Source organism: Numida meleagris, chromosome 9 (genome assembly GCF_002078875.1).
Source record: "Numida meleagris isolate 19003 breed g44 Domestic line chromosome 9, NumMel1.0, whole genome shotgun sequence".
NCBI lineage: Eukaryota > Metazoa > Chordata > Aves > Galliformes > Numididae > Numida > Numida meleagris.
Window position 1 is genome coordinate 20073747 of NC_034417.1, and position 23447 is coordinate 20097193.

At 43.1% G+C, this 23447-nt stretch overlaps 1 protein-coding gene across 19 annotated transcripts in view; it reads left to right on the forward strand.

Annotated features, from left to right (window-relative positions):
• The window catches only part of TP53BP1 (tumor protein p53 binding protein 1), a 41878-nt gene extending 18570 nt beyond the window's left edge, over window positions 1–23308 (forward strand). For 11 of the 19 annotated variants that reach the window (XM_021407109.1, XM_021407114.1, XM_021407108.1 and 8 more), the window contains 17 exons: window positions 106–1351; window positions 5993–6112; window positions 6690–6926; window positions 7468–7525; window positions 8665–8757; window positions 9903–10398; window positions 11335–11487; window positions 12763–13052; window positions 13383–13562; window positions 13787–14208; window positions 14318–14509; window positions 15798–16001; window positions 16340–16552; window positions 17158–17252; window positions 20846–21045; window positions 22216–22361; window positions 22970–23308. In XM_021407109.1, the coding sequence (XP_021262784.1) occupies window positions 106–1351; window positions 5993–6112; window positions 6690–6926; window positions 7468–7525; window positions 8665–8757; window positions 9903–10398; window positions 11335–11487; window positions 12763–13052; window positions 13383–13562; window positions 13787–14208; window positions 14318–14509; window positions 15798–16001; window positions 16340–16552; window positions 17158–17252; window positions 20846–21045; window positions 22216–22361; window positions 22970–23157 (4533 nt within the window). In that variant the 3' untranslated portion in view covers window positions 23158–23308. Of the gene's footprint in view, window positions 1–105; window positions 1352–5992; window positions 6113–6689; window positions 6927–7467; window positions 7526–8664; window positions 8758–9902; window positions 10399–11334; window positions 11488–12762; window positions 13053–13382; window positions 13563–13786; window positions 14209–14317; window positions 14510–15797; window positions 16002–16339; window positions 16553–17157; window positions 17253–20845; window positions 21046–22215; window positions 22362–22969 lie in introns of those variants that run through there. The other 8 variants (XM_021407105.1, XM_021407104.1, XM_021407103.1 and 5 more) reach the window with 8 other exon arrangements.

Below are 23447 nucleotides of genomic sequence, written 5' to 3' on the forward strand. Positions count from 1 at the left end.
TTCTGAGCTTGCTCTGTTTCATAATCCTTTGTCATCTAGAAACAAACAAGCCTATTTGCTATACCCTGATGTTCAGTGTCCCACTTTTTTTAATTTTAATTTTAGGATATCTTTGTTCCAACTCAGAGCCCAGAGAAGAAGAATGAAGGGGAAGAAAAAGCTGCTGTTTCAACTTACTCATGTGTACCAGAAGACCTTTCTAGACCCACGGATACTTTGTCAGAGATGCCTGTGGAAAACTCTGTGTCACAGCCTTCTGAGTCCTGTAATCTAATGCTTTCTGTAAGTGGATGTAGCCAGCCCACAAACACAGAACTCAATTCAGACTCTGTGAAAACTGGCCATGATAATGAAGCTACGCAGATACAGATAACTTCTGAATGCATTATTTCAGACTTGAGGCTCTCTTCTATGGAGAATGACAGCAGAAAAATGGGGCTCGATGCAGGCCATCGAGTCCTCTCTGAGAACTGCAAAAAAGCAAAAAAGGAGGATATACATACTGCAGGAAAGCCTGTAATGCAGTTAGATAGTGCAGGCATAGCAGGAGATGGGACATTAGCCCCTACAGCCCATCAGGCTTGCAGGTGTATTTCTGGAAGTCAGGCTGCTGCAGATCAGTCTCATCACTCTGAGATTTTGTCTTGTGCTCAGGGAAGAGAAGCTCAGTTAGAGGGTATTTCACTGAAAGGGAGTTCTCAACCTGAGGCAGTTCCTGAGACTCAATGTGAAGAACGGGAAGAGAAGATGCATATAGAAGAGAAGCAAATGAATGAAGAAGAGTCTCTTGTTAACACAACTGTTTCTCAGGGGCTTATTCTTGAAAGGAAGGTGGAGCACTACGAAGATATGGAAGTAGAATTTGCTGGTGGTTCTTCTAAAAATAGCGAAAAACTGTCTGTTGAGACCCAAGAACTAGGAAAGATTGGACCAGAATGCTGGCGAAAAGAAACTTTAAAAGATGGTGCTTTTGGCATTGGAGAGGCAAAGAACGCAGATAAACTGTCCTTTAAAGCTGCTTCAGAAAGCATGCCAAAGCTGAATAAAGTTTTATCTAAGCCTTCTGTAGAGGAGTTATTGGAACAGAACAATTTGTTTCCTAAATTAAAGATTGACATTGCATCAGAGGTGGCATTGTGTGCCAAAAGCCATCCAGGTGGTTCAGAATTATATCAGATAATGGAGGCTCAACCGTCACAACAAGAGACGGAAGCTGACCTGCTGGTGACTCAGCAGGAGAATCAGGTGCCAAAGAATACAGAGGTTACTGCAACGACAACAAATCTGAAGCAAGAAGAGCAGATGCAGTCAGAGGAGCGGGCAGCTGCTAAGTCCCCCAGTCCTTCCAATGGTAAGTGAATTTTGGTTAGTAATTCAGAGGTGTATGCTTTGAATAATGTCAGTGTGTACAATCCTCAGCATTGGTCCTGTATTCACACTGAACAGTGAGCCTTCAGAGCAGTGCTGCAGGTTACTCTTACATGCATAATGTGCCTGTACTTTTTTCCACTTTGCGACACTCCTGCAGGCAAGAATGATGAAGTAATTAATGTTCCTAACACCTACCCGCTGCTTTATGGTAGAAGTTCTGAGCAGCTTTGAGAACTTGCAGTATTCTGACTGTGGCAATGCTGGTGAATTTTTTAACTTCTCTTTTTCTTTCTTGAAGTAACAACACCAGTGTTCTTGAAAGGAAAAGAGTGTGTAGTAGTCTATGCTTTTTCTTTTAGGTCTCCTTGTTAGCTGGTTTGTTCTTAATGTGTTTTTTTATTTCTGTTTCTCTCATTCTCAGAGGAGGATTTTCTTTGTGGAGATGCATATGCATAGAGCATCTAAAATAACAAATCTATCTTGAGAGTATTTTTAAGTTGAATGGCTTTTCACAGTCACAAACTATTGATCAGCAGTATTCCTTCATGTATCCTTTATTTTTTTCTTCTTTTTGAACTGGGATGAGGTCTTTTGCAGTAAGCTAAAATGAGGGATGGTTCTGGCTGAAACTTAACCTACAACACATTGAAAAGATTGCTTTATTTCTTTAAACTGTTTTGCTGTGCAGCTATGCACAGGGAAGAAGGAAGACCCAGGGAACTACAGGCCAGTGAGCCTCACCTCTGTACCTGGGAAGATCATGGAGCAGATCCTTCTGGAAGACACATTAAGGCACGTGAGGGATGAGCAGGTGATCTTAGCCAGTCAGCATGGCTTCACCAGGGGAAGATCGTGCCTGACAAATGTTGTGGCCTTCTATGATGGAGTGGTGGCATCAATGGACAAAAGGAAGGGAACTGATATCATCTGCCTGGACTTACGCGAGGCCTTTGGCATACTCCCCTACCACATCCTTATCTCTATATTGGAGCGAGATGAGTTTGAAGGGTGGACTATTTGCTAGATAAGGAATTGGTGGGAAGGTTGCAGCCAGAGTGATGTGGCCAATGGCTCACAGGTCCAGGTGGAAGTTGGTGGTGTGCAGTGACCCCCAGGGATCATCTTGGGACCAATTCTCATCAATGTCATTATCAGTGACATAGGTGATGGGATTGGATGCACCTTCAGCAAGTTTACTGATGACACCAAGTTGAGTGGTGCAGTTGATACAGCAGAAGGAAGGGATGCCAGCCAGAAGAACCTTGATAAGCTCAAAGGGTGGACCCGTGTGAACCTAATGAGGTCCAACTAAGCAAAGTGCAAGGTGTTGCACTTGAGTTGGGGGTAATCTCAGATACGTATACTGACTGGGAGAAGAACTTATTGAGAGTAACCTTGCCGAGAAGGACTTAGGGGTCCTGGTAGGTGAAAAACTTAACATGAGCCAGCAGTGTGCACTTGCAGCCTGGAAGGTATCCTGGGCTGCATCAGAAGAGGAGTGGTCAGCAGGGCAAGGGAGGTGATTGTCCCTCTCTACTTCGTCTTTGTGAGGCCCCATCTGGAGTACTGTGTTTAGGTCTGGGGCCCCCCACAGAGGGACGATGTTGAGATTTTGGAAAGAGTCCAGAGGAGAGCCACGAAGATTATCAGAGGGCTGGAGCTCCTCTCCTGTGAAGACAGGCTGAGATAGCTGGGCTTGTTCAGTCTGGAGAGAGAAGGTTGTAGGGAGACCTCATTACAGCCTTCTAATACTTAAAGGGCAATTACAGACAGAAGAGAAATCAACTTTTTACACAGGTAGGTAGCGATAGGACAAGGGGCAGTGGTAATGGTTTTAAACTAAAGGAGGGAAGATTTGGAGTTGATGTTGGGGAAGATTTTCACTGTGATGGATGGTGAGATGCTGGAACAGGCTGCCCAGAGAGGCTGTGGATGTCCGTCCCTGGAGGTGTTTAAGGCCAGGTTGGAAGGAGCCCTGGGCAACCTGATGGAGTCCTTGATCTAGTGGTTGGCACCCCTGCCTGCAGCACAAGGGTTGGAACCTGATGATTCTTGAAGTCCCTTCCAACCAAAACCATTCTGTGATTATATGCATAACTGCTTGAGGATGGGAGATAAGTGGCTGCAACGATGGAAGAGAGCAACCCCAACAATGCTACCTTTAAGTGTTTATCTGAATAAAGCCATGAACTGTTCGTAATGATATTTGAGTTATGTGTCAGTGTTGAAATCCTACTTAACAACAAGAACCCCCCCCCCCCCCCCCCCATGTTTCCCCTCGTGTTGAATGGCAGATCCTTATAGATGAATATAAGGGCAAAAACGTGCTGGGGAGATATTTCTGGAGAAGTTTCCTTTTCATTACCCAGAAAAGAGTGGTTTCATATTTTGTTATCTTGAATAGATTAGTTCTTCACCTTCCATGGAATTTCTCTGTGTATAAAATTCTGGCTTCACAGATTTACTTCAGTAGGAGATTTGACAATTTAAATTATATTCTAAGCAAAAAAAAAAAAAAAACTTCTAATTTCAGCAGATATTAGTTTCATGTAATGACTCATAATTAAAATTTCAGTCTAAGAACGTAAATTTGTCCAGAAACTTGCGTGTGGCAAGAAAGAAGGAACTTGATGTGAGCACTGGAAAACTTATTTCCCTTCTGTTAAGCCATTTTGGGCATTAGTGTAGTGCAGAGATGGCAGGAGCTCAGATATTTCTTCCAGTACTTTAAGGGAGCTTATAGACAGGAGGGAGACTGACTTTTTACACGGTCTGATAGCGGTAAGAGGAATGGTTTTAAACTAAAAGAGGGTGGATTTAGATTAGGTATTAGAAGGATGTTCTTCCACTGGTGGTGGTGAGGCCCTGACATTGCTGCCTGGAGCTGTGCGTGCCCTATCCCTGCAGTGCCCAAGGCCACGGATAGGCCCATGGAAGGTCTTGGACTGGAGGGCTGCAAGGGCCCTTCCAACCCACAACTATTATGTGATTATTTATTGTGAAGATGAATGATAGATGTTTTTGACACTATAGTCTTAGTTTTTTTCTAATGAAAAGAAGGAAAAATAGCTTTATTCTGTAGATAATAATACTTTGGAGGAATCTGGTCAAAATACTGCTCAGGAAGTTCATAAGTGACCTCATCTCATGGCATTTTGAGATCTCGCAGTAATTTTTCCTGTGAACAAGTCCGTTATGTGTCCGGACACATGTGTGTCCGGACACGTTTTGTATGTGGGGAATAGGTATTTCTGATGGCCAGTTGTCACGGTCAAGTGAACAGTATTGGTATTTGAATGTGAAAATAGAAAAATAAGTCATATTTGGAGAAAATGAACTCAGAAGTTAAAGCTTTTGAGATGTTCTGCCTGAAACAGTGGAAAAGGATGCAGTGATATATTTTTTTTACCACTGCTCAGTCACTAAGGTGTGAAGAGCTGTAAAGCATTCAGTTTCTCTTAATGTAACTTTGTTCTTGTAACGCTTAATTCCAACGGGAGTCTTATTGTTTGTCAGCAGACTACGAAGGATACATCAGTAAGCAAAAATGTAGGGTGAGGACTAAAAGGATCTTGAAGAATAGTCCAGGTAGGAATAGCAGTAGAAACCAGGTGGTGAGGTTTGGTTGGTTTTCTTGGCTGCAAGCACATGCTGCAGACTCCTACTCAGTTTTTTGTCCACTGGAACCCCTAACTCCTTTTCCACAGGGCTGCTCTGTCCACTCATTGCCCAGCCTGTATTTGTGCTTGCCCTTACCCAGATGTAGCATCTTGCACTTGGCCTTTTCGAACTTCACGAGGTTCATGTGGGCCCACCTCTCAGGTCTGTGAGGATTGCTTTTACCACTCAGCTTGGTGTTGTCAGCAGACTTGCTGAGAGTGCACTCGGTTCCACTATCCATGTCACCAACAGAGATGTTAGTAATACTGGTCCCAGTACGGACCCCTGCAGGATGCCACTTGTCGTTGCTCTGCACCTGGACACTGAGCCATGGACTGTGACTCTTTGAAGACAGTCATCCAGACGGTTCCTTCTCTGTTGAGCAGTCCCTTTGTCAAATCCACGTCTCATTTTGGAGACAGGGTTGTTGTGTGAGCCAGTATAAAACTTTTTTGCACAAGTCTAGCTAGATTATTGCTTTTCCATTGTCTGTGATGGTAACGCATCATTCTACACAAGGGCAGATTATTAATTCAGGCAGTGCGTAGCTCTACCAGTTCATTTGTGTCCTAACCTTCATTTCTATTTCTGGCCTCATTTCCTTTTTCTGTGCAAAATCCTGAGTGTTTTTCAAGCAGACCTGCATTCTATAAAAGTTCGATTCATTTTAATAGATTTAGTCTCATTTTTGTTGAACATCTGGGGACAATTCAGGTTGACCACAGTCCAATCTTTAACCAAGAGACAATTTCCACGCAAAATGTGAGGAAGATCAGTTAGAGCAGCAGTCCCAAGACGGTAACTAATTGTTCAGGATGATTTTGTACAGTATAGCACTAGAGTTGTCCTTTTTCCTCACTTCTACACCATAGTGAGCTATGCTTTTGGTACTTCAATATGCTTTTGGTAACTGGAATACTCTCCTGAAATTATTAATCCTGGCTCTCTCTCTGTCTTCTAGGAACGCCGTTCCATTTTACTTTGCCACAGGAGGGTGATACCATTCAACCGCTGACCAGCATAACACCACCTCTTACTGGCCAACTTAAAATGGGACCTAGAAGACACAGCACACCAATTGGTGAGTTAGATCTGAATAGTTCTGTTCTTCAGTGAAAGCCTGTTTGGAAGCTTTTGTTCTATATGCAGAATTATAGGGTAACTCAAAAGTATTGTAGCAAAAAAGACATTACTACTCTGAGGAGGGCTTATTCCTCTAGTGCTGCTTGAGTAGTGGGTTATATGAAGCACGTCCTCCTTGAATTGATTACATTCATATATACAACTCCATTAAAGGATGCAAAACACCCCTCTGAGTAGAGAAAAAAGTGAGACTACAGGAAGACTGTTCCTTATATTCATTGTCTTTTTTGCAAGACTTTCTCTTCCAAGGTCACACAAAACAGCAGCCTGTAATTGCTGAATAAAGGGAAGTGTATATTTCTACTTTGGTAATAGTAAATTATTCTCATCACAAGCTAAGGAACTTGCACTGAAGAACTCCTGTGCTTCAGAATGGTAAGATGGCCAGATGAGAGTTTCCGCTGCTGCATGCAACGGTTAAGCACTTTCAAAACCAGACGGGAACCTGAATGCTAGCAGTGGAATACATGATGGCTATTTGCATTTGTATTTTTCTGTTGTTTTCCTGTTTTCAGTGGACGATAGTTGTCCAGACAGCACTATCGCAACTAGTGACGTTACTGCAGAGGGCACAATGGGGACCAACAGTGTCACTGTGGAAAGTGCAGTGGTATCAGCAGATGTGTCAGAAGTGTGTGAAAAAGGAGATTCTTGTGCAGTTCCTGAGACTGATGCAAAACTCTCTCTACGAATGAGCCTTGTTACCCCCATGAATGATGGGAGCGATGAGTCCCTACCATTCAGCTTGGAAAGTAAGAGCATGAAACATCAGAATGTACAAGTTACACTAGATCTTAGCCTTAACTCAGAACCTTTCCATGGCATTTCCTGAGACAGTCTCTGTAATTCAGTTTTTCTTTTGGGACAGTGTCACTTAAATTTGTTTCTGTTTGTACAGTGCTTTAAGCAAGGTTGGACTGAGAAGAGAGGCCTTTGTTATGGGGAAGGGTATTTCAAGCAGACTGAAAATTGTGATGTATAGCGGCAATGTCTCTGGACAGAAAATAGTTAGATTACGTTGAAGGAAAGAAAAGACACTGGAAGTATAATTTGAGTATTCAAGTTCGACAGCATTTTAATCAGAACAGCAACATTCAGTCTGTTAGTCTAAAGCTTGCATATGTATATATTTATACAAAATACACACAAACTCAAGCCTGTGATGGTGAGTTGGGTGGGGAGGCCTGGGGTCGCTTTGTCTGACCTCACTCGACCTCTCAGCTGAGCGTGGGGTGCATGGAAAGTCAGAGGGGACTGGCACTGAAGTTGTTTCTCCCTTCTCTCTTGTTTCAGAGCCCACAACCAGTGACAGGAAAATTGGATCCTCTGCTTCTGCCAGGGCTGCTGCCAGGTAACTGGGCTTGTTGCTGTGCAGAGTTAATACAGAAATCTGGTTAGATCCTTTTCCTACTCATTACCAGGGACAGGGGTTAAAGTTAGTGAGACACAGGAGCTCTTTTGGAGGCAGCCACAACATTAACTCTTTAGTTCTCCAATCAAGTTTAAGTATGTAGGCATGACACAGGGTGGGTGCCCCACCTGCTGTTTCACTGCAGGCTTTGTGCTTCCTACTAAAGTCAGCATTTTGCCTCATTTTGATTATAGTCAGAACAGAAATTGATGTCTTGTGCAGTCCAGAATGCAAGTCTGCACTATCCAGCTCTTAGATTTAAACACATGGTTTCCTCTTTTCTTACTGTCAACTTTCTGCAAAGAATCTCAGCTCTGAGGAGTTCTGAAAGAAAATTCTTTTTGGTGTGAGGCTGATAGAAGAAACATAACAAAGTCACTGATGTACTGAGATCACAGTTTAATTTGTTGACCAAAATGTAAGTTACTCCCTTGATCTTTTCCTCTGTATGTATCTATTTTATCTCTTATGTAAGAAATAAAGTTTCAGAGGCTGGTTGCTGTGTACTGTATTTCCACAGTGCCTAGCACTGTAACTTTTGGGCTGTATGTTTTGTAAGTACCGCTAATAATCTGAGTTGGAGGACCTTGTCTCTAGTTGTTGAAGTGAATGTAATGGTTGGAGGCAGTGAGAAAACTTTGAAGTAAACTCTTTTTGAGGATGAGTTGCCTTTCTAGGTGTAGATTGAACCTGGACTCTCAGGGCCTGCTTTATGACTGTTACTCCTCAAGTTTTTGCTGTCTTGTGAAGATTCTGAGTTATGCAATAAATGATCTAATGGCATTCCCCAATGGCTACTGGGGGGTAGTGGTTGGTGAAACTCCTGATAATGCTGCAGTTTTTGACCCTCCGTTTTTCTGCGATCACTAGATTGGTCTTGGCTGTGAGGTTGTTGGCAGAAATGACAGAAATGCTTATGCAAGATGTTTCTTGACCTTTGAGTCTCACCATCTCATTTGTTCTGTGGCTGTATAAGTCAACAAATTCAACATTAATGCCAGTTGTTGTCTTAAGGAGCTGTAGTTTTGCTCTATTTTCACACTCCTTAATGTGCTTTTTCTTTAAATCTGCATTGCTAGCTCCCAGAAAGCATCATCTGTGTTTAGTCGTGTCTGTGAAGTTCGGCGAGAGGATGAGGCTAGAGACCATAGCCTTTCAGATTCTCCATTTAGGTAACTATTTACAATCTTTGCCTGCCAGTCCTATTTGGTTTTACCTGCGCTTGTGTTTTTTTCTGCGTCAGCGAAGTTGTGCTCAAAGTCATTGTCTTAAGTCTGGGTAACTTAAAAGGCTGGGCACAGTGGGCTGAGTATGAGTACTGTATGTCTGTATCTCACTTGATAATCAGACTTACTACTTGAGTGAGTAGTGATGTGATTCCAGCTGGCTGATAAGCTTTGGTAAATCTGGAGCTTGGGAGGGATGAGATAATACTGCTTCCATATCTTTTATTGCTCTTTTCTCCAGATCTTGTGACCTATTATTGTCTTTGTTACTGTCTTTTAAGTCCATATATTTTTGTTGTCTGTGGTTCCTTTTAAAAGGGCTGCACTCCTGCAAAGACAATACGGATATGGGTGCTGGCTTCATGACCTAGTATAGAAATCTGCTTCTTCCCTGTTCTTCATTTTATCTTTTGATGAAGGCAGTGAGGTTTTGACCTGTGGAGGAGGAGTAACCTGTATTGCAAGAGTATTGAATGATTATTCTAAAGATTGTAATGACTAGGGGATTCCAGTGCTGGGCAGTGTACAGACAGAGTCTAAGACAGTCACTCCTCAAAGCTTGTTAGGTTTGAGGGAGGCCAGGTGTTTGCTTCTGGTAAGACTCAGTATATAAGTTAGATACAACACTCAATAGCACTGCTGACAGGGCAGAGAAATTCTAGTGGAAATACTAGAGTTCATGTTTATGCCCCCTGCTTCTTTGTTTATGCCCCCTGTTTCTTCTTGGTGTGATTACCTATTTCAAACCAATGGAGTGCCAGAGCAAACTGTAGCAACTTCAGGATGGCTTGACGTCCAGAAACATTTTGCACAGATGGTGCCTGTTATGTGGAGCATTTGTTGTTTTATTAGCGTTTGTAAAAACTCCTAATTTTTGTAGTGTTAGCCATTCTTCCAGCCACCATGTGAATCACTTGAGAGATGTTGAGGTTATTTTATAATTGGAAAACTCATTGAGTTCTGCATGATCTTAAGAAGCAATTGAATGACTGCACTGCTGTTTCTTCAGTAGTACTTTCACCTGAGTGACGGAATATTGGGCTTCTTGCTTTTTCATTAGTAACTTTGATCTGTGTATAACTGGTTTGCAGGGGGAATCTATTCAGCTTTCCTGGCACAGAAAAGGATGCTGAAATATGTGAAAATCCTAGTGATCAGCAACATAGAGCAGATGACAGTGGTGGACAGCTCCTAATACTTCAGAGGCTACAGCAGGGCTGCCATCAACAACCTTCTTGTACAGAGCAGAAAAAGTCTGTGGAGGCTGGTGTTGTAACCACTCAGATAGAAGAAGGTGCAAGAATGCAGAAGAAACCAAGTAAGGTTGTTGCAGTTGATGAAAGCCACGGGAAGCAGGCAGATACCAATAATAAAGGGATTCAAACTACAGCAGACTGTCATTTTACCCCAACAACTGTTACAACAGCAACACAGACAGCAGAAAGAACTTGTAGGCGAGTGGACGTGGGAACCAGTATGTGTGGACGAAGACCTGGGCGACAAGATGTAAACATCCAAACTGAGGAAAGTGGGCAAAAGCTTGTGAATACCTCTGGAGAAGACACAGACTCTCTACACAGTCAGGTGGGATGAAGGCTGCCTGTATTAAATTTTACTACCTTAAAACAGTGAAGTATTCCTGGAGTCAACAAATTCATTAACTTTTTTTCTCAACTGAAAAAAGCCAAAAGACCACTTCAAAATGTTAATATCACAAGTTTTTTTTTATATCAGTAGTAGACAGCTGCTAGGTTAGGAGTACTCAGTGAGCAGGTAAGTTTGGGAAGTAAATGTCTCGATATTTCCTAGGAAAATATGGCAAGTAATTTTTTTGTGTATTGATGTCCAGATGTAGATAATGCTATTAAAAAAAAAATCTCCTTTTGTTGGAGGAAATGGCATGAAATCTTGAAGGAAGGCTTTGATGCCTCCTGTTTGTGCCACTGAACTTCAGGCAGTTATTCTGCCACTCCATCTGATGACAATGGATAAACACATAAAGGAAGAGTTAAATGTTAAATGTTTTAACAAGATGAATAATTTTGAAATTAGTATTTCAAAAAGTTCCTTGCAGACTCAAGAAAAGTCACTGCTTTGATGTTTTACTTGGCAGGTTTCTTGAGACTATAAGGACTAAAGCAATGATCTCTTCTAAATTTGAATTAAGAATTGTGTGCCCTTTGGGAAATAGGAGATTAGAGGGCCATAAATACACTGCATAATAGCTTGATTTTCATCTATCTGAGAGTATATGGAATGAACGTCAGAAGCCATACTAAGCTGTTTGCTCCTTGGACTACTGTGATTTCCCTTCCCTTGCCCCCCCCAGTAAGTGAACGAAATGTGTTCAGTTCTCCCTTGTTCAAGGTCTTCCATGTTGCATCTGATTTTTTGACAAGATGGTGAAAGGTTTCTTACCAGAGCGCTTGTGTGTGCTGTGTACTGCAGAGATGACGGTATGCAGAAATTGTTTGATTTTTGGTTGTTGTCTGTTTTGATTTTAATTTATCCTCTTTATTACAGGGAGAGGATGAGTTTAACCTTCTTCACCCTCCCAGAGGCCGGGTTCAGCGTCGTCACATGCGAACTATTCGAGAGGTGCGCACTGTTGTTACCCGTGTCATAACAGATGTTTACTACATTAATGGTGCAGAGGTGGAGCGGAAAGTAGTTGAGGTAAGTTCCCATTTTCAGGGTTAAATTAAATAACATCTTGGCTAAAGAATAAAGTAATGAAAATTTAAAGCATATTGTGGCTGCAGAAAATGTTAGCAAACTGGTGTGCTGTGATGACAAATTTATCTCTGTGAGCAAACAGGTATACTGTTCTGTGTTCGTGGAAAGCTGTGGGGCTTTGTGTGTTGCTGGTGCCTTTCATGCCTGTTACTATATTCTGAAGAGACACCGTCTTTTTGTTTTAATTCCCAAAGAACAGAAAAAAAGACTTCACTGTGTGCTTCTAGCTATTTTAAAATTCTTGAGGTTTTGTCAGAATGGAGACTTCAGAATGAGCAGAAATTCTGCTAGCAAAAAATTACAGTTTTACAGGTAGATGTGTGTTTTGCAGCTCAGTGTTACTTCTCATCTCTGGTCCACAGACTTCTGAGTCCTGTGGATCAGATTCTAGAAAGCATCTTAAATCCAAAAGTAAGCAAGCCTATTTTTAGTATGCTTATGTTGCTCTATGTTCCATTCGTTCATCAAAATATCTGTCAGGAAATTCAAAGAATAGTCAACAAATGCTGATTTGATATACAGAGTAACTATATCAGCCTGCTAGCAATAAAACTTTATTACTATTCTGGATTACAGGTAAAAAACATAAGTCTCTTGTGCTGCATTGTTAAAATGAATAATGGCATAAAGAGGAAAAGTTAGTTATGCCTTTATACCTGTGACCACGCATGAAATTATTTATTGTAATATTAAAATACAAAATTAAGTCGTCTTAAATGTGTTTGCATAAGCTGTATGAACACAATTGTATAACCATTTTCAATTCATCTGTCAATATTTGGTATCAGTGTTTTGTTGACACGTATTTGGAGCTACTCAAGTTTCATGAATATATGACTAGCTGTCTGGAAATTGATCTTGGATTATTTGTAACCAGTGACTGCTAGTATCTCAAGTAGTTGTTGCACTCTCCCACTCTAAAAGGGTGGAAATCATTCAAAGCCAGACTAATTTATGGTTTTGAATTTGTAGCCATCCAAGCTCTATTTTGGTGACTGAATTTTTTTTCTTATGTGATGTTGTCATATGGAACAGCTGTATGGTCAGAGCTACTGTCTGCTGTTGATCAGTCCAGACTCAATCTGCATGGCTGTCTTCAGTCTCATGAATGCGTTCTCAGCTTGTCTGTGCTCTTGCCTGGTGATTGTAGAGCTTCCATCTAGCAAGTTCATCACCTTTGAAGTGACCTCTTTTTCTTCTTTTTTTCCTCGTAAGGAAACTGAGGAGCCTGTAGTGGAGTGCCAGGAGTGTGAGACTGACACATCCTCCTCTAGAACTACAGTTGGCTCATCGCTGACCTCAGGGGACCTCGGTGATGTCAGCTCCTTCTCTTCTAAGGCCTCAAGCCTCCACCGCACATCCAGTGGAGCAAGCAGCGGTCTCTCTGCCACACACAGCAGCAGCAGTTCAGCTCGAGGAACTGGAGCTGTCAAAGGGAAAGCGTGTGGTACAGAAAGTGGAGAGTTTGCTTTACCCACTGGCAGAGGTGTCTTGGGAAAACTAAGGTACGTGTGGAGCCTTGAGAATGGAAGAGAAAGTATTTTGCAGGAGCGAACAGCCGGTTTGGATGGAATGTGAAGCAGGGTAGATCCTAAACCAGGAATTGCCATGTTGAGGAGCAGAAGTAATGAAACAGTCTTTATTTTTCCATCTGTTTTTTCACTGAAGTAGTAGTGGTTGTTTCCTTGTGATGCATTGATTTGCCTAAGCTCTTAAGAGTTTAGGAGGGATATGGCAAACTTCTTGTCCAATTGTCAGATCATGGCAAAAATGGGAGAGTATAGTGAAGTGGCATCTCTTTTCAGGATGGTTAACTGAACTCATGATTTCTCTAGCCCTAGGAAAGGAGTTGGTCAGCCAGTATCTCCTCTCAGAGTTGGCCAGGCAGGAGCAGCACTTCTGTGTGAGGAAGAGGAAGACTCTATGCTTGGTACTCGTCAGGGTGGCAAAGCACCTGTGACACCTCGTGGGCGAGGAAGAAGAGGCCGTCCACCATCTCGAACAACTGGAACGAGGTACTGTGGGAAAAAGAGGTTGTAATCTTAATTTATTGCCAAGGAAGAGAACAGGGAGCGACTGTTGTAATGTGACAGGAAAACAAATTAAGTGTTCCAGGAGGTAATTTTTGGTGATAGCATGTAGCAGCAGCAGGCATCTAGCACAAGTATTCTTTGTTTTGTAACTGTTTTTTTTTTTTTTTTTCCTGATCCTTCTGGGACTATTTCTGTGTTTCCTGCAGAGATTTAGCTGGAATTCCTGTTGTAGAGGATCTCTCAACTACAGGATCACCTGAGGAGAAATCATTTGTTCATACAGTTTGCCTACCAGATGGAGGGGAGAAATCTGACACATCTGGCTTCTGTGCCTTACGTCGAAGTGACTCTCCAGAAATCCCATTACAAGTGGTGGCTGGTCCTTCAGACTGTGCAGACTCATCCTCTGGGAGCAGCTTTGTGGGCCTCAGGGTTGTAGCAAAGTGGTCTTCAAATGGGTACTTCTATTCTGGGATGATTACCCAAGATGTTGGAGCAGGGAAGTACAAACTTCTCTTTGATGATGGGTATGAATGTGATGTGCTAGGAAAAGATATTTTACTCTGTGACCCTATCCCACTGGAGACAGAAGTAACTGCGCTCTCAGAGGATGAGTACTTCAGTGCAGGTAAGAGTAGTCCTTCAGCTCAATCCTTGAGTTGCCAAATCCAGTGAGAAATGGGTGCTCATCTGCCTGGGTGTCTTTGATTAATAGATATCATTTGCTGTCTTGTCAGGTGTAGTGAAGGGACACCGGAAGGAGTCTGGAGAGCTATATTACTGCATTGAAAAGGAAGGCCAGAGGAAGTGGTACAAACGAATGGCTGTTATCCTATCTCTGGAACAAGGAAATAAGCTCAGGGAGCAGTTTGGACTAGGCCCTTATGAACCTGTCACCCCCCTGACTAAGGCAGCTGACATCAGTCTCGGTAAGGGGTGGTGCTGTTCAGTTCCATGGAACTACAGTCCTGTCAGCCTGACCTCGGTGCCAGGGAAGGTTATGGAACAGATCGTCTTGAGTGTGATCACATGGCAGTTATGGGACAGCCAGGAATCAGGCATAGCAAGCATGGATGGGTTCATTGAAGGCAGCTCCTGCCTGACCAACTTCATCAGCACCTTCTGTGGCTGCGTGACCCGTTTCGTGGATAAGTGAAGGGCTGTTGATGTAGTCTGCCTAGACTTTAGCAAGGCCTTTGACGCTGTCTGCTGGTTAAGGCTGCCTGATTAGTTGGGATTAGAAGAATGGGTAACGGCACTGTGCTATGCTTGGTTAGGACTGTAAAAGGTGGGAAGTAGTGCTGCACTTTGGTTGGACTGATAAGTGAGAAGCGGTGCTGTGCTCTGGTTGAATTGTAAAGGGTGGGAAGCAACACTGCGCTGCATGGTTGGGCTGTGAAGTGCAGGAAGCAGTGCCACATGCTGATTAGCTTGGCTGAAAAGAGTGGTAAGCAACGCTGTGCTCTCATTGGGCTAAAAAAGCAGCGAAACAGTGCTGCGCATAGATTGGTTGGACTGAAAAGGATGGGAAGCAGCGCCACACTATGATTGGTTGGGATGAGAAGAGCAGGAAGCAGTAATGTGTTACGATTGGTTGGGCTTAGAAGGGTGAGAAGCAGCATCACGCTATGACTGGTTGGGCTGAAAAGGGTGGGAAGCAGTGACATGTTCTGGTTGGTCTGCAGAGGGAGGGAAGTAGAGCCACGCTATGATTGGTTGGGCTGGGAAGAGCAGGAAGCAGGGCCGTGCTGTGGTTTGTTGGGCTGAAAAGGGCGAGAAGAAGCACTGCACTCTGATTTGTTGGGATGAGAAGAGAGAAGCAGGACCCACGCTCATTGGGCTGAAAAGGGTGGGAAGTAGTGCTGTTCTCTGGTTGAGATGAGAAGGGTGGGATGCAGTGCCGTGCTCTGGGCTGAAAAGGGCGGGAAGCAACACTGTGCTCTCACTGGCAGGACTGTAAAGGGCAAGAAGCATCATCCTGCTATGATGGGTAGGGCTGAAAAGGGCAGGAGCAGCACATGCAGAAACCCCAAGAGCAGGAAGTGATGCCACGTGTTACTTGGTTGGTGTAAAAAGAGCTGGAAGATGTGTGGAGCTCTGATTGGCTGGGCTGAACAGAGCAGGAAGCAAGAGTTTAGCCATCTTTGGTTGGATAAGTGAAGGTCATGGAATTAGATGAAAACGGGTGACTAGTTTAATTTTCACACTATATTACAGATAATCTTGTGGAGGGGAAGCGGAAGCGACGTAGTAACCTTGTCTCTCCCAGCACCTCCAGCAGTAGTACAACTCCCACTCGTAAAGGGTTGGAAAGTCCGCGTGTGCCACCGGGTGTGCTTTCTGGCAAGAGGAAGCTTGTTGCTTCTGAGGAAGAGAGATCCCCAGCTAAACGTGGCCGTAAGTCAGCAACGGTAAAGCCTGGTGAGAATCCTTGAGTTGCCTGTCTCCTTTCTTAACTTATTGTTTAGTAAGTCCTAAAGTCCTGCTTTCACACTTACTGCTGCAAAGGGTCCATTTGTTTGGCAGTCCATCAAAAACCTGAAATATTGTCCCATTAATCCCTCACTAGTTTTGATTTGAAAAGTCTTTGCAGCTGCAAGGGTAAAAGATACCAACCTAGCCTAGCCTAATCTTAACCAAGTCCTGTCTCCCTGTCTTCTCCAGTAAAGTAACTGAAGGTGAACGTATCCTAAATCCTTCTACATGTCTTTGTGCTGAACCTGACTTGTGAGACTTGTGGTGCTTCCATCTCTCCACAGGGGCTGTGAGAGCAGGAGAGTTTGTGAGCACTTGTGAAGGTGTAGATGCTATAGATCCCCCAGTACTGGAGGACCATCACGGACCACTGCCGCAGAATAAGACCCTCTTTTTGGGCTATGCCTTTCTCCTCACCATGGCAACACCCAGTGACAAATTGGTCAATTGCCAGAAGACATCAGATGGTCCTGCAGGGAGTAGTGAGGAGGAAGAAGGTGAGGTGAACCTTATCCATTGCATTTTCAAGTGGAATGCTGTGGCTGTAGGAAAAGGGCTGGATGCTGTCTGGTCAGGCGTTTGTGTGAGTGCTTGTTTTACCCTTTTGCTATTTAATCCTTTGCAGAAAGGAGCTAAGACTCAGTCTCTGTTTTAAAGAATTTACAGCCTGAAATGTATGATGTTGTATCAGTGATGATTATAAGGCTGCTCAGCAAATTAAGAAAGGTATGAGAGTGAGACCAACAGTCTGAGTAAAATGTAATATAAGAAGCAAGATTTTGAGAGATAAGCGATAGTGCTGGGAAAGAGGGAACTCAAAAGTATGAAGGGGTTGCTGCAGTTTGCCTTCACTAAAGTAGTTGTGTTTTATGCAGTGAACTTCAGCATGAAGAAAGCCACGAGGTGCTCACTTGGCTAGCTAGGCCAATAGTCATGCTTCCCTTTGTTACCATTTTTTGTGAACTCTTCTGAGTTGTTTTTTCCTCTGTATTCTGAGGAGAAAAGACAGGCATCCCTCATTAAAGAGGATGAAGGTAGTGTGGACTAAGGAGAGTATGGACATGAGTGGATTGTAGCCAAAAACTTTCTGTTTCTGTTTTAGAATTCTTAGAGATGACTCCGTACAACAAACACTATATAGCACAGCAGCTGCGAGCAGGAGCTGGCTATATCCTGGAAGATTTTAATGAAACACAGGTAAAGGCTTGCTCACTAATTTATAGAACGATAGTCAAAGTAGTTGCGATTGGAAGGAGTTTCTGTAGAAAGCGGGACCAACTTGAGCAAGTTGCTCAGGACCTTGTCCAGTTGGACATCCTGAGGCTGGAGATTCTGCAACCTCTCTGGGCAACTTGTTGCAGTGTTTGACCACCTCCAATTAAAAAAATATATATATATACATACATATTTAAATGGAATTTCCTCTATTTAAATTTGTATCTTCTTAAGTGGATACCATCAAATATAGTTCATCTCCATCTTCTGTGCACCTTCCTGTTGGTTATTAATATGCATTGGTGAGACCACCTAGAAATCTCTTAATATGTTTAAACAAGTCCAGCTTTCTCAACCTCTTCTGTGTCAGATGCACCAATTCCTAGTTAATCTTAGTAGCTCTTGGCTGGGCCTGCTTCTGTCCGCGTCTTTCTTATACTGTGCAACCTAGTTCTACAGATCTGGTCTCGCCAGTGCTGCATAGAGCTGCAGGATAACCTTCCTCGACTCTTGATGTTTTTCCTAATGTAGCCAGTGATACTGGTTGGTTTGCTGCAAAGGCACTTTAAAGGCTTCATGTTCAACTTCTCTTCCACCTGGAGCTCTATGTCCTTCTCTTCAAAGCTGCTTTTCACTTGATCAGTCCCCAGCCTGTACTAGTGGAGTTATTCCTACCTGGGTGTGGTACTTAACATCTCCCTTTGTCAGACCCTTTGACTCCTGTCAGCACATTGTTTTCAGCCTGTTGAGGTTTCTCTTGAAAAGCAGCACCATCCACAATGATTTTCAGCAGCATGATGAGAAACTGAATTATTTTAGTCAAGATGATCTTTCAGGTCTTTTCCAACCTGAGCAATTCTGTGATTCTGAGATGTATGTTAAGCATCATTTTCCCTTCTCCATGTATACAGTTATTTTTTGCATTCCAGTGTTTGGCTGTGTAATGGTAAGCTGAAGTGGTGAATGAGATGTAGAGGAAGGAGTTCCTATAGAGCTCTCTCCCCTTCTTTCATTTCCCTTTTTGGTACTTCCTGATGAATACCAGGTAAATTTCAGTAAATTAAGCTCAGTTCTCATAGGAAGGAATAATTAGACTTCTGTTGCGATTTAGTGGTAATAATTCTAGGGCATTTCCTGGGGAATCTGGACAGCTAGAGACAGTTCTTGTCTGCATGAGAAATGCTGCATAGTTTAAGTAGGAGTCAAGTAAATGGGATGTGTAGGATAGCTCCTGTTGTAACACGTTATGGGGGAGACAACAGTTGAAACTGAAAAGCAATAGATTTACAACTAATAAATGACTCATGCTGAAAAACAGTTGTGTCAGAACCTGATCAGGCCTCAAGAAGCAGCTGAAAGTATACCCTCTCATCTGAGGAATGATGTGAGGTGGTTAGTCAACATATACTGAGAAGATTTCAGATTGCAGAACAGACAAATGGAATTTATAGACTCATAGAATGGTTTGGATTGAAAGGGACCTTAAAGATCATCTGGTTCCAACCCCCTTGCTATCGGCAGGGACACCTCCCTCTAGACCAGGTTGCTCATGGCCCCATTCAAGCCTCGCCTTGAATGTCTCCAGGGAGGGGGCATCCACATCCTCACTGGGCAATCTGTTCCAGTGTCTCACCACCCTCACAGTAAATAATTTCTTGTTGATACCTAGGCTAAATCTACCTTCTTCCAGTTTAAAGCCATTTCCCCTTGTCCTGTCACTACGTGCCCTTATAACAAGACCCTCCTCAGCTTTCCTGTAGGTCCCTTCAGGTACTGGAAGGCCACTATAAGGTATCCCCAGAGCCTTCTCTTCTCCAGGCTGAAGAGCCTCAGCTCTCTCAGCCTGTCCTCATAGGGGAGGTGCTCTAGCCCTTTGTGGCCTTCCTCTGGACCTGCTCCAAGAGCTCCATGTCCTTGTGTTGGGGGCTCCAGAACTGGACACAGTACTCCAGGTGGGGTCTCACAAGAGCAGAGTAGAGGGGCAGGGTCACCTTCCTTGACCTGCTTCTCTTGATGCAACCCAGGATACGGTTGGCCGCCTGGGCCGCAAGCGCACATTGCCAGTTCATGTTGAATCTTCCATCAATCATCACTCCCAAATCCTTCTCCTCATGGCTGCTCTTAAGCTGTTCTCCACCCAGCCTGTTTTGCTGCTTGAGATTGCCCTGACCCAGATGCGGGACCTTGTACTTGGCCTTGCTGAACTTCATGAGGTTGGCGTGGGCCCACGTCTCAAGCCTGTCCAGGTCCCTCTGGATGGCATCCCTGCCCTCTAGCGTGTCAGCTGCACCGCTCAGCTTGGTGTCATCTACAAATTTACTGAGGGTGCACTTGATCCCACTGTCCACGTTGCCTACAAAGATGTTAAATAACACCGGTCCCAGCACTGGTAGCTGAGGAACACCACTTGTCACCAGTCTCCACTTGGACATTGAGTTGTTGACTGCAACTCTTTGAGTCTGATCATCCAGCCAATAATCACAATTACCACAAAATGGTCATTACAGGGGAAGTGTCACTGTCTAGATAAACACAAATAAAGGACAGAAGTTCATATTGGCTGGCTGGTTCTCAAACGCAATGCACGCGCATTTATGTATTTATTTGCATGTGTGTGTAAGTATCTGTGTATATAGCAAAATCATATGAAAACTGAATTTCAGCTGCTTTTACAATGGATCTGCTTAACTGTTAAGCGGTTAATCACCATACAAAATGGCAGTTAATTTACTGAGAATGTGTTGTCTCTGAGATTACCTGTACATAAAGAAATGACTCTTAGTAATATGGGCCAATTAACTTCAGAGATTCAAAGTAATGCTACCAGAATACAGATTCACTTCACAGCTGGTGAAGACTTCAAAAATGATACTGTAGCTGTACCCACCAGCAGTACTGTAATCTATTAAACAAGTTTTGTCAAACATGGCACTTGGTCTGCTGGCTTTGTAAGAACAAATCCACTTTGTCAAATATTTGATGTTGACTACTTAAACGTATACAACGGATTTATCCTTGTCTTGTGTGAAATTCAAGGTGATTTAGTGATACTGAAAGGATTTACAAGTAATGATGGCACCCAGAATGATTCTTTAACTTCTGCTTTGCTTCGTTTACAACTCTTTTCCTGAAATTTTATATAGAGAGCATAAAATTGCAGGCAAAGCCAGAAGAATGTTGTGCAGACTTCTCAGCAGCTGGTAGGCTTATTTTTTTTACTTTTTCTCATAAAAAAAAAAAGGTTCTGATTATTAATAAAAACGTAAACTGTTGTTGGAGCATCTTGCCTGAGAATACAGTCTTCTCTACTGACTTAGTCACAGTTTAAAAGATGTTTCTCTTCTTTATCTGAAATGGAAGAGAGAGATACGATACAAAAACAATAGGTGGAGTTTGTACTGCACAGCTTGGAACAGGTTCTTCCAGTCTCTGAACGGAATTCACTTCTCACGTAATAGGGCTGTGAAAACAGTGTTTTGATTGTTTTCTTCTTTAGTGTTCAGCTTTGGATAATTTCAAGGCTTTTTTCCAAGCACTTTGTTTCCAGTTGACATGTCTTTTTCTCTCTCCTGAAGTGTAATGCAGCGTATCAGTGTCTTTTAATTGCCGATCAGCATTGTCGAACACGGAAATACTTGCTGTGCCTTGCCCGAGGGATCCCTTGCGTGTCTCATATCTGGGTTTACGATAGCTGTCATGCTAACCAGCTTCAAAATTACCGGAATTACCTTTTGCCAGCTGGTTATAGCCTGCAGGAGCAAAAGCTGCTAGAATGGTAAGTGCCATAAGTAATAACCAAGATTTAAGTGTACAAGCAAAGGATTTAAGGAGAGAGAAGTCTTATGCTTGGTTAGCTTTTGCATATTGCAAGTACTGAAGGTGTCTGTAGTACTGCTCCTCGTGTTTGCCATTTGTATAGAAATAGCATTTCCATTTCTTTCCTTGGGTGTAGCTCCAACACCAAGGTATATTTGGCTGCCATATGCACAAGAAGACAGTCTCCCAGGAGGAGATATCAGTCTCTTAAGGGAGATGAAATTCAGGCAAGACTTCCCACTCACTTAGCTGATTTCTCTAATAGCTTAGAAATTGATAAAGGAGAACAATACTATTGTAACTTGCTTTTTCACCGGCACGTTTTGAATTCAGGATAATTTCTTGGCGCTTCTACAGTATTTAATCCCGTTCTGAGACTCCTTGGAGACAGTGATGAGCACACAAACGCAGATTTCAAATCCTTGAAGTCTTTTGGGCTGGAGACTGATGCTAGATTGCTCAGCCCTATCAAAGCTGAGGTGTTTTGGACATGCACAGAACAGGTTGTTCAGGATCAGAGTGATTAGCCTAACTCTGCATTCAGGTGTCTGCACGCATGCATACACATGCCCACATGTATATGTGCGCATGTTGCCAGTGTGGTCTAGCTCTGCTTACGATCTGTAAATAGAGGAAAATTGTTCCAGGTATTTCAGGGACACGCGATGTTAAGATACTAAAGTACTAAGATGGGAGCCAATCAGTTGACAAGGGGAGGTAAGTAATGGTCCTCAAATAAAATCTGAGATTATCGTAGTCATAGAATGGCTTGGGTTGGAAGGGACCTCAGCAATCATCAGATTCCAGCCCCCGTGCTGCAGGCAGGGTTGCCAACTGCTAGATCAAGTACTAGATGAGGTTGCCCAGGGTCCCATCCAACCTGGCCTTGAACACCTGTGGGGATGGGGCATCCACAATCTCTCTGTGCAACCTGTTCCAGCACCTCACCACTCTCCACCTGACATCTACTCGAAACCTTCCCTTTAGTTTAAAACCACTGCCCCTTGTCCTATTACTATCTACCTATGTAAAAAGTTGATTTCCTTCCTGTTCATAAGTTCCCTCTAAACATTGGAAGGCCATAAGATTATCAGGTATTTTTAACAGTCTGCAATTCTTTCTTCCACAGGCACCCACGAGAAAACCCATTCCACAACCTGAAGGTTCTCCTGGTATCAGATCAGCAGCAGAACTTCCTTGATCTGTGGTCTGAAATCCTTATGACTGGGGGAGCATCATCTGTTAAACAGCATTTTTCAAATGCTAACAACAAAGGTACTCATTGGCTTTCTCTAGTAGCTGGAAATCCTATGCTGCTGTGCTCTCCAGTATGATTTTAAAATCATTTAGGATGGCTTACAAGCATGTCTATGTGCATAAAGGAAGGCAAAATGCTGATACTAGCTATCTGCCTGAATGTAATCTAGATTACATAATCTCTACCTTCCAGTGAATGATATGCTGCAGCAATTCAGGGTACAAGCTATCAGTCTTAAAGAATTGCTCCTGGGCTTCTGTAGGCCACTAGAATTGTGTTTCTGTGTTCTTCAGAATTCCTGTGTGCGCATTCAACTTGCTGCTTCTCTGTGTGGGATGTAGGCCCTAGTACTTGCAGCCTGTGGTCAGAACGCATGGTTATCTGCCCCTGCTTGTAATCTTGGCTACTAGTTTTCTGTTAACTTTTATCTGCACTAGGGGGAATCCTTTACTTTCCAATGCGCAGTGTTGCTGTACAGCATGTCTTAACTTCTAACAAAGAATTCATAGGCTAGGAATGGGAGATGCTAGGGAGATTTATGGTAGTTAAACAGACTTATCTGCTGTTGCAAGGAAGATCCCTTTTTTTTTTTTTACCTGACCGACACCTCTTTCTTCATACACAGATGTTGCATTGGGTGTTTATGATGTGGTGGTGACTGATCTTTCCTGCCCAGCTGTTGTCTTGAAGTGCGCAGAAGCATTAAGGCTGCCTGTTGTCTCGCAGGAGTGGGTGATCCAGAGCCTTATTGCTGGAGAGAGAGTGGGCTACAACAAGCATCCGAAATACAAACATGACTATGTCCCCCACTAAGCTGAAACTTTGTCCTGCTGTCCCACTGTTGTGCAGACTGTTTTAATCAGGTTTTAAATGTTTGTGGAATTGGACAGCGTGCATGGTTTACTGTATATAGTTTTATCTGCTGAACTTTTATCATGAAATAAATATTCAATCCCTTGTGTTAGCTATTGGGTTTTCTGATTATCTGCTTTGCCTAGATGAGGGCAGAGGGAAAAGAAATGCTTACGCTGTCCGGGCTGAATAGCTTAAATATCCTTCTTTCTCTAAAGTCTGACCCCAACACAATAAGTCAGTGACAAAGG